Source organism: Cornus florida, unplaced genomic scaffold (genome assembly GCF_030987335.1).
Source record: "Cornus florida cultivar Cherokee Brave unplaced genomic scaffold, ASM3098733v1 CherokeeBrave_3.0.0_Hap2_Chr08, whole genome shotgun sequence".
Taxonomy (NCBI): domain Eukaryota; kingdom Viridiplantae; phylum Streptophyta; class Magnoliopsida; order Cornales; family Cornaceae; genus Cornus; species Cornus florida.
Genome location: NW_026775578.1, coordinates 13,958,092 through 13,974,399, shown reverse-complemented (window position 1 = coordinate 13,974,399; position 16,308 = coordinate 13,958,092). Strand labels below are relative to the sequence as shown.

General features: G+C 34.0%; 2 protein-coding genes across 4 annotated transcripts; one reads left to right on the top strand and one right to left on the bottom strand.

Moving 5' to 3' along the window:
* The first annotated feature begins 627 nt into the window (after positions 1-627).
* LOC132269511 (uncharacterized protein YKR070W) lies at positions 628-7,432 on the top strand. 3 transcript variants are annotated; one of them, XM_059770727.1, is made up of 12 exons: positions 628-857; positions 960-1,063; positions 1,709-1,744; positions 2,300-2,373; positions 2,673-2,713; positions 3,540-3,611; positions 3,753-3,948; positions 5,666-5,761; positions 5,840-5,907; positions 6,264-6,471; positions 6,562-6,645; positions 7,147-7,432. In XM_059770727.1, exons 1-12 carry the CDS (start codon positions 745-747, stop codon positions 7,204-7,206), a joined length of 1,152 nt encoding a protein of 383 aa, XP_059626710.1. In that variant the 5' UTR covers positions 628-744; the 3' UTR covers positions 7,207-7,432. The 3 variants fall into 3 exon arrangements, with proteins under 3 accessions (XP_059626710.1, XP_059626709.1, XP_059626711.1); XM_059770726.1 differs by having other exon boundaries at positions 1,706-1,744; XM_059770728.1 differs by lacking the exons at positions 628-857; positions 960-1,063; positions 1,709-1,744 and adding an exon at positions 1,751-2,042.
* A 131-nt stretch (positions 7,433-7,563) lies between these two features.
* Positions 7,564-14,846, bottom strand: LOC132269512 (enoyl-[acyl-carrier-protein] reductase, mitochondrial). Its single transcript, XM_059770730.1, has 10 exons — positions 14,592-14,846; positions 14,420-14,517; positions 13,828-13,959; positions 13,180-13,323; positions 12,996-13,098; positions 11,156-11,255; positions 10,915-10,991; positions 10,750-10,828; positions 8,928-9,046; positions 7,564-7,849 (listed from the first exon to the last, which is right to left on the bottom strand). Exons 1-10 carry the CDS (start codon positions 14,774-14,776, stop codon positions 7,756-7,758), a joined length of 1,131 nt encoding a protein of 376 aa, XP_059626713.1. The 5' UTR covers positions 14,777-14,846; the 3' UTR covers positions 7,564-7,755.
* Between the last annotated feature and the right edge of the window lie 1,462 nt (positions 14,847-16,308).

The following is a 16,308-nucleotide window of genomic DNA, read 5'->3' as shown; positions in this document are numbered from 1 at the left end:
TTTTTTCTTTCTCATAAATTGTAAGACTTTTGAAATTAGGGAGCTCCTTCAAACGGCACCAATATTATTAATGACAATTAACAAAAACTATAACCTTATTATTATTATTTTTTATAATCCATTGCCCTACTAAAAAGAAAAATATCTCCAGGTAATCAATTCATGCCTTGTTTCTCCATATAATCAATTCATGCCTTGTTTATTTTTTGTTTGAAAATTATCAATAAATCACTATTCACCTTTTTCTTTATCTCTCCATTTTTTTTAACAAACATTAGATTTTTTTTTTCTTTTTCTTTTTATTTTTTAACAAACATGAGACCAGATTATTTTGTTTTAGGTCATTTCATTCTAGCATTTTTTTCAATCTAAACGCGTGTGTTTTGAACTATTTATAGAATAAATAAATATACACGAAAATAGAAAACTTGTACTGATTTTTATATTACTTGTGCATAGAAAAAATAAATAAATAAAAATTGGGTTAGTACTCTTAATTTGATTTGTGATTGCGTCGTTATTGTAGTTTTTTTCCTTCCATATTTTCATTTGTTTAGAATTAAATCTCCGTTTAATTAAATTTAAGCACTTTCAGAGGTCAAAAAAGTGCTTTCGAGGAAACGGTATCAAAAACAGCCCCTCAAAAGTGTCCAAAAGACTCCAAACCGTGGGAGCACTAAACCCAAATTACAAACAGTCACGTCTTTGTAGATTCATTTCGAAGAATTCTGAAACTAGAAGAAGATGAATTTTCTCAGAAGCTTTGCGAAGGCTTCGAAGAGCCGAATAAACAACAGAACACCATTTCTACTGGTAACTTCACGTTCCTTCTCGCAGCTTCACTCCCAGTCCGAACGGTTCGTCTTCGATCCTCCATTATTTATATATGTATTTGTAAAATCTAATGCATAGAATGAGTTTTTTCAATCTTCAATTGTTCGTCTATGTGTGATTCGCAGGCCTTCTTTCGGCATTGCTTTCGACATTGACGGCGTCGTTCTTCGGGGCTCCGCTCCAATCGGAGGCTCTCCGCTAGCTCTCAAAAGATTATACCATGAATGCGGTATACAATTATCATCACTTTTATTTTAATTACTTAGTTGTTTTTTAGCTAGGTTTTGTTTGATTCAGTTTTATTTTTATATTTGGGCTGGTGTCGTCTAGGAAAGTAATATTTCTTCTGCAACCATGAAAATTATACGACCGTCCCCTTTGATCGCCAAGAAAGTGCGAGAAAATGAAGGAAAACTTGGGCGATGAGATGAGAACCGGTGAAAGACAGAGTAATAGGAGTAGTTTTTGTTGTGGTTTGGTTTGGAGGTTTTCTTTCTGGGTACTGAAATTTCGTCAGTTTGATTTAAATTTTAAATAAAATAATTATATCATGGAGAGAAATTAGAAATTCACTGTTATTAGATTTTATTTACGAGAAGTATTCCATCTTGTAGAAAATAACCACGTTGTAGGACAAGCTTTAAGGTCTGTTTTGTTTTTGTTCATTTCTATTGGAGGCTGCTATTGCCTCAGGGAATATGGCTTACAATTTCTTTTTTCTTTTGTCTGAACTCAAATTTTAAGACAAATCCATCAAGGACTTTTATTATTTGATTACTTCTAGAGTACTATTTTTGTAGCATTTTCATCCTGCGATTGCATATATCGACTTTTTGTCCCTTTATTTAACTTATGAGTCTCTTATTCTTAGCAGGTACACTGAAAATACCCTTTGTTTTCTTGACAAATGGTGAGTTTTTTTTTTTCTTTTTATTTTTATATTGAATTTTATTATGTTTCATTAATGTACACATGGTACTTTAAATGATACTTTCTTCTTCTTCTTTTTCTTGGGGAACTTTTTCACTATCTATATGTTGAATGATGCTTGCAATTGAGTTGTGACAGATATGGGAGTGCATACATGTTAGTTTGTTTGACAATGAATTGCAGAGGATGGAGGGGATTAAAGTGTCAACTTATGATTTAATAAAAAGCAAAAGCAAACTCTGATTTTAAGTATGATTGTACTGCAGCGGTAGAACCTGGTGAGGTTGACCAGGCATACTACTTTCCCAACCAAAGTTACTCAGTAAATTAGACCAAACAATTTTCTTGTATGATCATGCATTTTTATTTTTTATTTTTACTTTTCCATATGATTATAGGATGGTTCTGGAGAATTATGATCTTATATAATTGTATATAATTCTTAATGTGGTCATTTCCGTAGAACAATAGACTAATTGGTGTGTGTATAATGTATATATATGAATTTTGTCTACGGGTGTATTAATTTCAACAGGAGGTGGTATCCGTGAATCAAAAAGGGCCTCTGAGTTAAGCATGCTATTGGGCATCAATGTTTTACCTTCACAGGTACTGTTTTGAAGAATTTTTAATTTCTAAGAAAGAGCTGTCTCTATTATTTTTTTAAGTTGTATCTTGTTCAATAATATATTTTTAAATATATCAAGATTTAGTGGATAATGATAGGATTTGAATATGTTTGGGTCAGAACTGACAGAGTTAATTTACTGAACTTCTTTACCTTCTGTTTTCCTTAAAAGTGCATAAGGTTTTTTTTTTTAATTTTTATTTTTTAAAAAAATTATTATTTATTATTATATATTATCTTTTGGCCTTTTGACTGAAATTTGGCTGGAATTGAGAAGCAGGTTATACAGGGGCATTCACCTTTTAAACGGCTCGTAAGTAGGTATGCATTTTTTTGATTTATGATCAATGGGAGAAAACCAATGCAACTGTGATATAATACATAAAATGTCCTACAATGTACTAAAGGGCTTTTATTTGGATTGAGTTATGATTCATGTCTATTGGTATGATTTTTGCTTAGGGTGAAAGAGTTACCGAATTTAACTGAGTGCCCCCTCCATTGCCAAAGATTTGGCTTATCAAGGAAACAGAAAAGATTGAGTTGGCAATAACCTTCATAAAGTAGTTAAAAATCTTTCAAATATATGATGAAACCTTGTATCATTTATCAACATAAAAAAATAACATAAGATGAGATTATTAAAAATGACTTTAAAAAGTTAAATACACACCCAACCTTTGGCATTAGTTGCACACAGTGTATTTTTCAAGATTTGAACCGTGTTCTAACGCTTAACAGCCGGAGTATTTTACTGGTGCACCAAGCAATGCCCCCCTCTTCGTTATATGGTTTTATATGCAATTTACAATATCAAATATTCTTTGAAAAGCTTGATTATTTTCTGTTCTGTCTATGTAAACAGGAAATTCTGTAACTGATATCAATGTTAACAATTGTGGCACTACAAATTCTTTTTGGTTTCTGAAAAATGAAGCTTTGGAAGTTACTTGAAATTTATAGTTCTGATTCCTTCTTTTTAGTTGAATAATTACCTTTCTCCATTTTCTTAAAATTTGAGAGATAAGTAAGATGTGATAATGGAAATTTGAATGCATAAAATAGAAAAGATTTTATATTGCTTGATTGATGAAGTCTATATCTTTTATAACTCGTCCTTTTATCAATTACGACTTTTGTCTTACAGATTTGAGAATGAGCTTGTTATTGCTGTGGGCAAAGGAGAACCTGCTGCAGTGATGTCTGATTATGGCTTTAAGTAAGGATTTAACTCTCTTGTCGCAGTTTGATTTGAACTGAACATGTTAAATTTCATCACAGCTGTTGAATGCACTCTCCAATGTGGTCCAACCTTTGTATTGTTAATTTGCTTGTGTGCTTTTCCTGTATTTATTTTCAGAAATGTTCTTTCTATAGATGAGTATTCATCTTACTTTGACAACATTGATCCCCTGGCACAATATAAGAAGTGGACATCAAAAGAGGTAGAGAACAACACCTTTAAAGAGATGGCCCCACGCAACGATGCTTCCCCACAAAGAGTGCATGCAGCATTCATTGTTAGTGATTCTGTTGACTGGAGCAGGGACATTCAGGTTAATAGTCAATCTATGGTTTCATCTGATCATCCAATTTTCCAATGATAATCTCATGATTCTAGGTATCTTGTGGTAAAGTCTATGAAACATTGTACTAAATATCAAACAAATTGTACTCATGCACTAGGGACCTCTTGCTTCTTCAGTGTAGAATTTGGTAAAAACTGATGGGCTCTATATTCTTGCTGGCTTTCCTTGTCAATAGTTTATGCATGGAATGTTGTCATCTCCATTTGATCATCTCTTTTTATATTAGGTGATAAGAGCTTATTAACACTTGCTAAAATAAAAATAAATAAATAAATAAACAAACAAAAAGAAACTATTCACTTTAATACAAGAAGCTAAGTAACATGGATGTGTATGAAAAGAAGCATGTTCATGTCAGTTATATACATCAATTCATATATGCATATACTAACATATATGTGTGCATACACATGTAGTTATGTATGCATGTTTATTGACTCCTAAGACACTTCAAACATGGGGTATGGATATATACAGCAGACATGTGAGGGTGAAGTTTTTTTTATTCAAATTTAAAATATCATATAAAAGAGGGTTTCAGTATGAGGATGGGGATATTTTTTAACATTATACATTCATGTCTTCTTTTAACAAAAATGTATCTTGCCAGCTCACCCACATGAAATGTGTCATGTCCAAATTGTGTTGTATGAATATGTTTGTTTTGTAAAAAAGGAAAGTTGAGTTAAGAGAAATTCTCAGTTTTTAACATTTTTTTCTGTCCTTGGATTTCCTTCACTTCTACTTTTTTCAAATGGTTGAAGCACATGAATAATTTTTACATGGAACCCTAGTAAAAAATCCACATCCTTAGGAACTAACAAAATAAAACTTCTTTCGCATGCACGTAACTTACAGGAGAACTTTTGCATGTTTATGTGACAGAAGTATATTCGGTACATCCTTAAAATATAGCATGTACTTGATAAAAACACTACAGCTAGGTTCCTTTAAACCCTTGCGGTTTGATAACCAACAGGAGAAAAAGAAAAGGAAACAGAACTTCATTCTTCTCCTCCATAATTACATTGCTGAGGTTTATTTTATAAGTGCAGCCACTGTATTCTAAAGCCATGCAAAGTTATGATGTGACAAAGTTAAATTAAGAAGCTACTTGTAATAGCGAGGGCCTAAATGAACCAATCCTGGATCTCAGCAAAGCCTGTTCCCACAGAGGTTTGCTTCACGAATCCTATTTTTTTATCTGCTTTATTGTAAAGTCATTAACATACTTAAACCACATGTCATATCTTTCCTCACAATCGCAACCCATCAGACCATGTTACTTTAATGAATCAATCCTGGACATTCTGAATAAACATGTATCTTACCAGGAATTCGAGGAAAAAGGGTAAAAATTGGCACTTAGGGAAAAAGAGAGAGAGAGAGAGAGGGTGATTTATGCTCTTCATATAAGTCTTGGCGTAGATATTGGGATTTTCTGGCTTCGTTTATATTTCTATCATAAGATCCTATCTTGAGAAGTGGTCCAGATTTCTTTCATTGCAACCACAAGTCAAGCATAGCATAAAACAACCCGACTTTTCATTGTTTCTCTTTTATTTTATGAGCTTTTGTGTCAAGCTACCTGAGTGTTTCATCCTGTTAAGTCGCTTTCTAATCCTGTCTTGACTATCTCAAATGTATTGAAACTCAACTTTGGGCTGACTGATGGTGGTTTTAGGTTCTCTGTGATGTTTTGAGAACCGGAGGTCTTCCTGGAAGGGAAATTGCACACCAGCCACCTCTGTATTTTGCAAGTGATGACCTTGAATACCAGGTTAGTTATGATGTGTACCCTGGAGGTCATATCTAGCTTCAGTCTGATAATGTACTGATGAAGTGTCATGAAAGTTAGGCACTATTTCCGTCCGAACGTCTTGGTATGGGTGCTTTCAGAATTGCATTAGAATCCATCTTCAACAGGTAAGCCAGAGAATGCTCTCGGTAAAGTTCAGTTATGGTTGCTGCCAGATTGCCTTGTTGGCTCCTTTATAGCAATGCCCCCAAAATGACAGGAATGACAGCAATCTCTATAGAATGAGTTTCCCGTTCATGAGATGGAAAAATCAGTTAAAAGGATGCATTTAGCAATAAAAATTAAAAGCCAGATAAATAAATAAATATATATATATATATATTTATATTTATATAGGGAGCTAATACAATATCATTTCATGATGTCCGATGCAGCCTGTGACTTGATTTATGAAAGAAATCATATTATTTTGAATCTAAGCCCTGATGATATTCTGATTTGATTCCAATGGTTTATTATGTAGAATTCACCCTAATGCTTTGGAGTATACATCTTTTGGGAAGCCTAATCCATCCGTATATAAGAATGCTGAAACTGTATTGATGCGACTTGTTACGTCATTATATCCGAACCTTCAGGTTCTGAATCTAGCAAATGGTGGAGATAATATTTTTAAAACTCTATATATGATAGGAGATAATCCTTCGGTTGACATCAAGGGTGCACGACAGGTTAGTCTTTCTGGAACTTTAAGTTTGGTTGTTAGCTGCATCATCCACATTTGAGAATTTTGATGTTGAATTTTATATTTCCCATTTCAGGCGGGACATCCTTGGTTTTCTATTCTGACAAGGACTGGAGTTTTCAAGGGGAAGGAGAATCATGCCGAATATCCCGCAGATCTGGTTGGTGAATAAATTCATATGTTAGTTTATATGCAACATTTTGAAACATTTTCTATATAAGTCTGTTTGTGTGGCATTGCTCTCCTGGAATTGAAATGGGTCCAGAGGAGAGTTTTTGCTATATTATTATTATTATTTTATTTTTTATTTTTCTTTTCTGGCAAATGATTTTTTTTTTTTTTTCTCGCTCGCTAAAATAGTTTTGTCACTTACCTTTTTTTATTATTCTTTTTTATTTTTTGAGTCATAATTTGGAGTTAAGTTTTGTTCGAACCAAAAATTAGAAGTAAATATTTATGCTCTGTTCACATGAGAAAATTGCTTCTAATAATATGGCAGCAGGGTTAACCTTTATGTCATGAACATAATTCAGTCATCGACTCATCCACAACACACAAACCATATTATCAATATCTTGCTTGTTAAATGCTGGTTTTGGTTGAAAATTTCCTTCTAAAAAGAAAGTTTTGAACATTTTTTTGCTGTATGTTGTTCGTGCAGGTTGTTGATACTGTGCAGGATGCAGTGAACTATATCTTGACAAAGGAGCATGTTTCATAACGCTTATATGCCAAATCCGTTCCAAGGGTATTATTATTCTGTAAAGCTAGTTCCGTACAAAAGAAAGAAGGATACTCCTTTTGGTAGTTGCAAAATATAATGAATTCCGGAATTTTTTTTTTATTTTTTTTCTTCAAAATTTTGGTTGGCTTACCTATTATTTTACACTGGATGATGCTTGTACGTTTTGCAGATATTATACAATTCATTAATTATTCTGCCTCCAGTTTGCCGGCGTCTAAAAATAGGAATTTAATGGTTCACTGCTATCTGCTAGGCTTTTTGAGAGGCCTTACATATTCCCAAGTATCCATAGTTTCTGCTTTCAAATTATTTCCAGTCTTGCATCCTCAAATCTTCGTGAAAAGAATATTGTCTCTGGAAGACATTGTTCATGGTCAAACATATAATACACAAGGGGTGTTTAAAGGAATGGTTGTCCAATCAAATTTAAAGTGATCCATTTACTGAATTCTGTATCCTACCAGTGAAACCACAAGGAAGATACATGATGCAAAAAGAAAACAACTCCTAAGTCCCATTTTACAGTCAAAATTTGATGACTTGTTTAGGTTGGCTTCCTAGCTTTCCAAGCGACTTGTCCAGAGCAGTGTGAAAATCATTAAAAGGAACCAGCTCCATCCTGCAAAAAGAGCCATCTCATCAGCCATACGTTAAAACAACAAAAGCATTCCATACCAGACCATCACCCCTGGCGGTTGACCAAGCATCTTAGATTATCCATTTCCCAATAAAACATGTACAAGATGAAGAGTGGGATACCCGCCGTACAAATGAGCCGTTAGCTGAAACTATATGACAAACGAAGAAAATAACCTCATTAACCTGAAACCCGGGCTCTGGCATAAAAGAGCACAATGAACATCCTGTTTTGAGTGTTGTGAGCACAAAAAGCACTTAAACATGGATCTTAAGTATAAAAAAATTTAAAAAATAAAAAAATAATAAATAATAAATAAATAAAAAAGAAAAAGACAAATCCCCAACCAACCAGCTATGTCCTCCAAAATGAAAATCAACAAAAAGAGAGGAGCAGCAATAGAGATGAGCGCAAGAAGACTGAAAAAACACAAAGGCAAGATCATCCCTCAGGGTCATCATTGGAAATAAGACCCCATTCAACAGTCAGCCATCTATAAGCATAAAAATAAAAAAATAGAAAAGGGTTTGTAATAAATAGAGCTTGAAGTTACATGAAACACAGTGATACACGGCATAAAAGTTCGAAGACCCCAAAGGTCTGAAGAACAGTGAAAATGGACAGGTATGATCAAAAGGAGAAAAGTCAGAGACATCCCATAGGATTAAGTCTGCCTTGCACCATTGACCATCATCCATAGTTCTTCCAAATTTTAAAGCAATTTAAACACACATTTAGCCTTAATCCAAAGTTCCTAAATGACAAACTGGTGATTTAATAGTAAATTTGGAAATAATCATGAACTTTGGTGTTGGGATTTAAGGTATCATCACAAACGTCAGGGGATGTTCATGAAAATCACTGTTTCGGGAAATGCAGTACCATCACAACAAAGCTGTGTAAAGCTGATCCTGGTTTTACATTGTAATCTGCCTCGTTCCAGGCAACCCAAAAATTACATGTAAAATCAATATTTGGCATCAACAATCTCCAGAATGCATGCATTTATCTTTCTTTTCCTTGCTAAACAATAAAAGGATTCCAAAGATAAAGAACATACTCATATGTTAATTTCCCTTCGCGCGCAACACCCAAAATGTAATCTATCATATTTCTGCACTCCATTGCTTTATCTGAACTCATCCATTTCTGCAACCAGAATCCCCTCAAAGAAAGGTCCTGCAAACACAGATTAAAATATACCATTGATGTAGGAAAGATGTAGTGAACTGCGATGTAGCGTGTGTACTTTGTTGTAGTAATAGTGATGCTTTAAATAAAGCAATATATTGGGATCAAAAGCTAGAATAACTATTGTTGTAAAGCCAATTCCTAGTCTTATTACCCAACATTACAACCCACCATAGCAATCATTTCTTTTCCTCTTTAATGCTGCCCCCAAATATTTGTTAAACAAATTAAGGATTTTAAAATATCACAAATTTTTTGAGACTTGGACATCCAGTTTCAATTTGGATCCATTAAGAAAATTTAATCACTTCATAGCTTCTTTGTGAAGCTATAGGATATAGTACTTCATGTCATTTTAAATAAAATTTATCCTGCACCAAGAAATGCTGTTCTTGTTGCTAAATCAGTTCCTACATTTTACCCCCGTCGCCAAACTCTAAGTTTCAATTTTATGAACTTCTTTTAAATTCCCAAAGCAGCACCACTTCAATATGCTTCAGCTTTATTTCTACTGCATTAGAAGTGATAAATTACACATCCATGCAAAAACTTTCACAGGGATAGTCTGGCGTCTTAAACAAATGAATCATTAAAATTAAGACAACTGCATAAAGATCAGCTTTTAGTGAAACTTAACAATGTAACACGATCAAGATATGTCAATCTTAGTCAAAATGCTGCCGTACTTTAGATGCCTCAAGAACCAAACATAATTGATGGATCCTTATGAAAAAGGTAATTAGGCCTCTCTGTCAATCACTTCCAACACATGGAGGAGTTGCAAGAAATGACTTCTTTTTATCCCATAATCTTGATTCTTGCTACTCATGGAAAGTATATGCTAGTAGCATTTATAAGTCAGAAACAGCAGTAGAACGAAAAACAAGGCCCTTGGAAGCAGAATATTATATGAAGCAAATTTATATTTTGTCTCAACTCAGTTAATGGCATGTAGGGTTTAGCGCTCAAGTAGTTTTAAGGAACATTTTTTTTTTGATAAGTAGTTTTAAGGAACATTTTTTAAGTTTAATGTGGTGCTACTTTGTCATAAATTTTCAATGGCCCATTCTACCCATCATGATACGATATCTACATTTTCTAGTCTTCGCTTGTTTGTTAAACTCCATTTTCCCTCTGTTAGCTTTCACTATTGTGAGTGTGTGGAAGGACATGTAACCCTTCCTCTTCTATTCTTTGCGGTCTCTCTCTAATGAATCCTTCTGATCCAGAAATAAATAAATAAATAATTACATAAAGTATGAAAATTTTTCCTTTATCAATCTATGAACAAATATTGACGGAGAAGAATTGCATTTGCCCATCAACCTTTGTCCATGGTCAAATCTTCAATTAATGATCAGGATTGCAGATATCTAATCATTATTTCTATGATAGTCATCTTTAACTTTGGTGCAGGTGTTCATTACTAACAATCCTAAAAAATTTCAACTTGCTCCCACCCATGTACTTTTAGTGAAAACATTTCTCATACTTGCATATGGACATAGCATAACACATCAACCGACAGTCCCTTATATGTTATCGCTGTTATAAGGGTAGCCCAAATACATTAATTCACCTGAATATCCTCATATCAGCTACAGTGATACACATACATTATGAACACACAGACTCTTGATAGCCAACAATTTTTATAAAAGCAACACATCAATGGAAGTTTCTTGGCTTACCTTAAATATGAACGCTGAAGTGGGTACAGTTACAGGTTTCTTAGACATTCCACCATATGTAACCATAGTTCCTCCCTGCCTGAAATAAAAAATGTTGCAGCCTTAGAAGATGAAGCTAGATTTGGAACAAAACAATTTTTAAGAATTAAGCATTGCATATCTTACCTCAAGAATTTGAGAACCAAAGAAGCAGAATTGCCACCGACACAGTTATATCCCACTGCAGGTTCAGGTACACTAGTCTAGCACATTCATGAGATGTAAAAATGGATGACTTGCAGCTAGAACAAATAAATATTCAATTTCTTTTAAATCAAAATATTCAACGACATCAAGTACATATGAGACAGCAAAAACACCTCCCTACATCACATACTATAAACTATAACGGGCTATTATATGATACCAGGAGACTTTTCACATTCTTTACTTCAAGTTGGCTCTCTGTATATACTTCATCTGCACCAAGTTTCTTAAGCTTCTCCTTTACTTCTTCTGATCCAGCTCTGTAACAAGCAGAATGTAATAAATGCATGTAAGATATTTTTTCTAGTGAGAGCAAATTGTACATGTACAATAGAATATAATCACTGTTGAGAGATGTAGTTGATTAAGCATCACATGTCAATGCACCTACATTACACACATTTGTTTGCAGGCCCAAATTACAAGGGGCTGCTCAAGTAATATGCGGGTTTTGAGGGTTCAATGCTAAACTAATGCATGGACAAAGATCAAAGGAGATTAGAGAACATTAATTACATGCAAGGCAACTGTGTAAATAAAGGATGTTTAGAGGAGCAGAAATAGGAACCCCTTATGCCTGTTGTGGAATGTTTGGGGGAGCAAAATAGGAACCCTTGCAGATTAAAATTACAGCTTCACAAGTTAAAGAATCTGAGGTCAATATCACTATTTTTTTAGTCGTCAAGAGGTTCTATTTTCCCGACCCTATAATTATGCTGACTGTTTTGGTCATCCAACCTATGTTATAAAACCTGACAGGACTGGCTAGTTGGACCGATGGTCTGGGAACCAAGCCCTTCTACAAGATCCTAAAACCCCAAAACCAGATCTACCAAAAACAGTACATCTTAAGAAAATCAGCTTGTAATACAGGCCAAACTGGTGAGAGGTAAGACCAATTCACACTCAGGTTAAGATCAAAAAAGGAAAAAATTACGGCTCCATCAGACTCCTCGTGTTGCTCTCAGCCTCTAGTACATGTTCATTCGACAAACTTCTTCATTCTTCAACTGTCATGCTTGAAACGTGATGCCTGGCAACCACTGCCCAGCCAAAGCTGTAGCCTGTCACTGGAATACTAGAAGGTTCCTATATCTTCTTTTATATCTCTCTATCTATCATTCTTTATGCTAAAGTTTTTGGCTTCCTGTTTCCACCTCTCTTGATTCCCATACTTTTGTTAATTCAACATGATGGAATTGCTTAATTTTACTGCTGGCTTTCACATTGGACTGATTAAGCTCATTTGTGGCGTAGTTATAGTCTTATAGATTACATTACTACATTGTTCATGAAAAATATATGTTGTTTCAGATAACTGTTGTAATGTAATTAATTTATTGTTCTCATTAGACATTAGTTAATGGTGCTCGAAAAAAATCTGATATAGTCACAAATATGACACATAATTTTCCCTTTTATAGTTTAAGATGATGATTCCTCTGTTCTGCAGATATGGTTGAAGTGTTTTCTTATCCTTTATGCAACAGTTGAAGTGCCAAATTGTGATTACTGTTATGTTATTTTATTTTTTATTTTTAGGTATCATTCAAATATTATTTATTTCTTATAAGCAGAACACACTTCCATGTCGCAGTAGAAACCACTCAAACTAACAACTAATTATAAGCTTGAAAATTATTCTAAGAAAGTGGGAGAAGAATTTGAATTTCTTTTTGTACTTGCACACAGTTTTGATGATTTTAATCATTATAATTTACTTTATGATATAATTATGGCATTGCAGCTTAATTCCCTTTGACTCAGTAGTTGAACACCTTGTCCCTTTTCAGTTGGCCCAATGGTCCAGGTTTGGAAAAACTGTTACCAACAAAGCAAATTCCTTTTCAGTTTTAATCTCAAACACCTGAAACAAAAAGGATATAAAACACACACATATATACATAAGGAGAAATTGCTAAGCACTGATTTATTTACTATGCATTCATGAACTTCACCGAACACAAGCTTAAATATTTGGGGAACTATCTAATTAGCACCTGTCCCTAATAATGTTAATGCTATGGATGCCTCGAGTATGAGCAAGCTGAATGATGCACTGCCCCACAATGCTTGTAGCCCCATTTTGCACAATAGAATCTCCTGTTTGTGGATAGAATATTTTTTAATCAGAACTGAAGTGGGTGAAGAATAATAAATTGCACTTTCAATAATTGGCAGTACCTGCTTTTAGATTGCCAAAGTCCTCAAGCATTCTTAGAGCACTCAGAGGATTAACAGTAGCTGTGGCAGCATATTCCATTGGCGTACTTTTATCAATCTTGTGCCAGACACTCTGCTCTTTCACGATATATGTCTGCCACGTCCCTAAGAATAATGAGTTTTGTTAAATTCTATCAGTGTTTGGATGAAACACTTATTATGTGCTGTCACAGGAAATTGTGGTACCGCAATGTCCTTTAATAAATCCGTTTTCTTAATAATCTAGAGTCGATGAAAATATTTAAGGCAAGAAAATTCTTCAGCTATGAAATCATTCTTGGGCCTTACCGGAAATGCTCATCTCTTTCACAAGTCACACCTTGACCATTGACGGTAAGTCGGGGATAGACTTCTATGGTCCTCTTCCTCAATTTTCCCACGTGGGTTTCAAATGCAAAAATTTTTTATCCACAATTTAGCTCAACAAAACAATAAACAGCAATCCCATGTTGCCAATTTGCTATAATTATGATTACCATTTTATGAAATTTGAAATTTGGAGTTCCAATAAGCATTAAGTTTGAGAAGGTACAAATATGAAAGACCAAAACAGCTTCAATAATAAAAAAGCGACTTAACAACATAAAAAATAAACCAATAAAAACGTACCAAATGAAGGCGGAGATGGAATGACCCAATCACCAGGTGCAAGGCCTGTAACTGCAGAGCCCAGAGAGTGTACTTCTCCAACCCCTTCATATCCTCCAACTGCTGGCACTTGCGGCCTCACAGGGTACACGCCTAAAATATGATTTACAAATGAGTTAAATTTGCACATAGAAATCACACAAACTTGTGTGTTTTCACACAAGTGCGTATGTGATTGTGCATGAATGTGCATACATGTGAATATGAATGTATGCATCAGCAAACTTATAGCATCTGATTTCCCAACGAGAAAATGGAGGAAAATTAAAGAAAACAAATATCAGTATTTTTTTAAAATAAATAAATAAAAAATACACAAATCAACTAAGCCAAATACTAGAGACAAGCTCAGATAAGTAAACTTTTTGTGCATCTCGTGCATCAGACAATGTATTTTCTCAGCATTTCAGCAACCAAACAGAACCCGTCCTTATCCTCCTCAAATTTAAACAAACTATTATAAAATAAGTAAACAGTAAATATGAATATGAATTTTATAAAACATACTAACCCACAAGAGACAATTTATGATTAAAATGAGAATCAACAGTACCTTCGATTCTATTAATATCAGAGGGATTGATCGGAGCAGCGAGCATTTTGACACACACATCTTTTTCTTTGATTTCTACGGGTGGAACCTCAATTACTCTGCAAAGTGTTGACAGTGAAGCTATAACTAAGTACAATTTACAATTCAGGTGGAGATCGAGATAGAGATGAACCTAACGACGGCGTCAGGAGGTCCTTGGTTCTCGTAGACCACCGCCGTGGAAGGCGGCGACATTGTGGCAGAGAAAGCTCGGATTGTAGAGAATTGAGTAAGAGGGCGGAGGGATTGTGTGAGGTTGAAGAGCGACGATGTTGATCCATGTAGAGCTTTTAGGGTTACTAACCTCACTGACGCCATTAACCAGAATCCTCTCTCTCTAATCTGCTGTATCGTCTGGAACAGTATCACTGAGTTTCTGTTTTTTCTTTTTTGCCCCGAATATAAAGCAATTTGATGGAGTATATATGAAACACATGCACGTAGCCCATAAAAATAGGCCCAAGTAGCATACATGGTGTGAAATGACAGAAAACATATTTGGGCCAAGGTTGCTCATACTGCTAACAAAAACAAGGTGGTAACAGGCCCATTAAAAAGGCCAGACCAAAATAAAGAAGAGTTGTCTTACCATCGCATAGGAATTAGAGGTAGGCATACATATTGGAATTCGTTCTAGCAATTGGAATGTGGATTGAAGATTTATTCTCTCGTAATTTATTAACAAAATAAATTAAATATAAATAGCTTCCAAATACATGGTTGATAGGGATTCGAGAGGTAAGTCTTTGAAATCTCGTTTTCAAACCGTACTTTTTAAATAAAATAGTGTGTATGTTGTGGTGTCGTACAAGTACTATAATATATATATATATTATGTGTAATTTTGTTCCAACAATAATTTGATTTGATGTAATATATTATATAATATGTTAAACATTTATATTCTAATGCTTTAATATAAAATATTTGCAAATTATCAAAAATAAGATATTATTTTCTCTTCTTTTTTCTTGTCTTTATTTTTCCCTTACTCCTAAGCGTTTATTTATTTATTTATTTTTTAACAAAAAGTCTAATTTTTTTATTCTTTTTCTTTCATAATTTAATTACTTACCTTCAACTATCTTTCATTTTTATTAAAATTATTGTTTGCCAATCGCTTTTGACATTAATTTCATTTACAACAAAACACAAAAACAAAAATTATGCAAATTGGATTATTCGTAAGATTGAATTCATTCCTAAGATTACCTGTCAGATTGAAATAAAATTGGATTTAGTTTAAAATAAAATTGAAATTGAATTCATTCCTAAGATTACCTGTTGGGTAGTTGGATTTAGAAAATAGCCTTGTCAGATTTAAATGCGGAGTATATATTTCCAGACTAGCTCTGCCACTTATTACACTGTACTCCACATTCTATGAAGTTATTCCTATCCTAGGATTCTTAAACTTAGGCTGATAGCCTACGGCGAGGCTTGGATGTCCTTCATTCTCACCCTAGGAACATTTGAGTGGTTCACATTTTCTCTTCACCACCTCAACACAGAGTTACGCCTATCCTATCTGTAGCTGATCTATCGTATATACATAAACAATATTATTTATAAACATAGATTTATATAGTAGACTTTGCTTTTCACAGTCCAATTATATGCGTAGACTGTAGAGAGAAAACAAAGAGAGGATAGTGCAGTGGTCGGTGGTGATGATAGTGACGGTAGTGGAAGTGGTGGTGGGTGAAGGTGGGTGAAGGCGAGGAAGAAATAAAAATAAATTATATAATGTGGACAAAAATGTCATTTTAGGTATGCAGATATTTTTAATTTATATATTATTATAATACTGGGAGCATAATAGACATTTCACATAGTACATTTTTTAATTT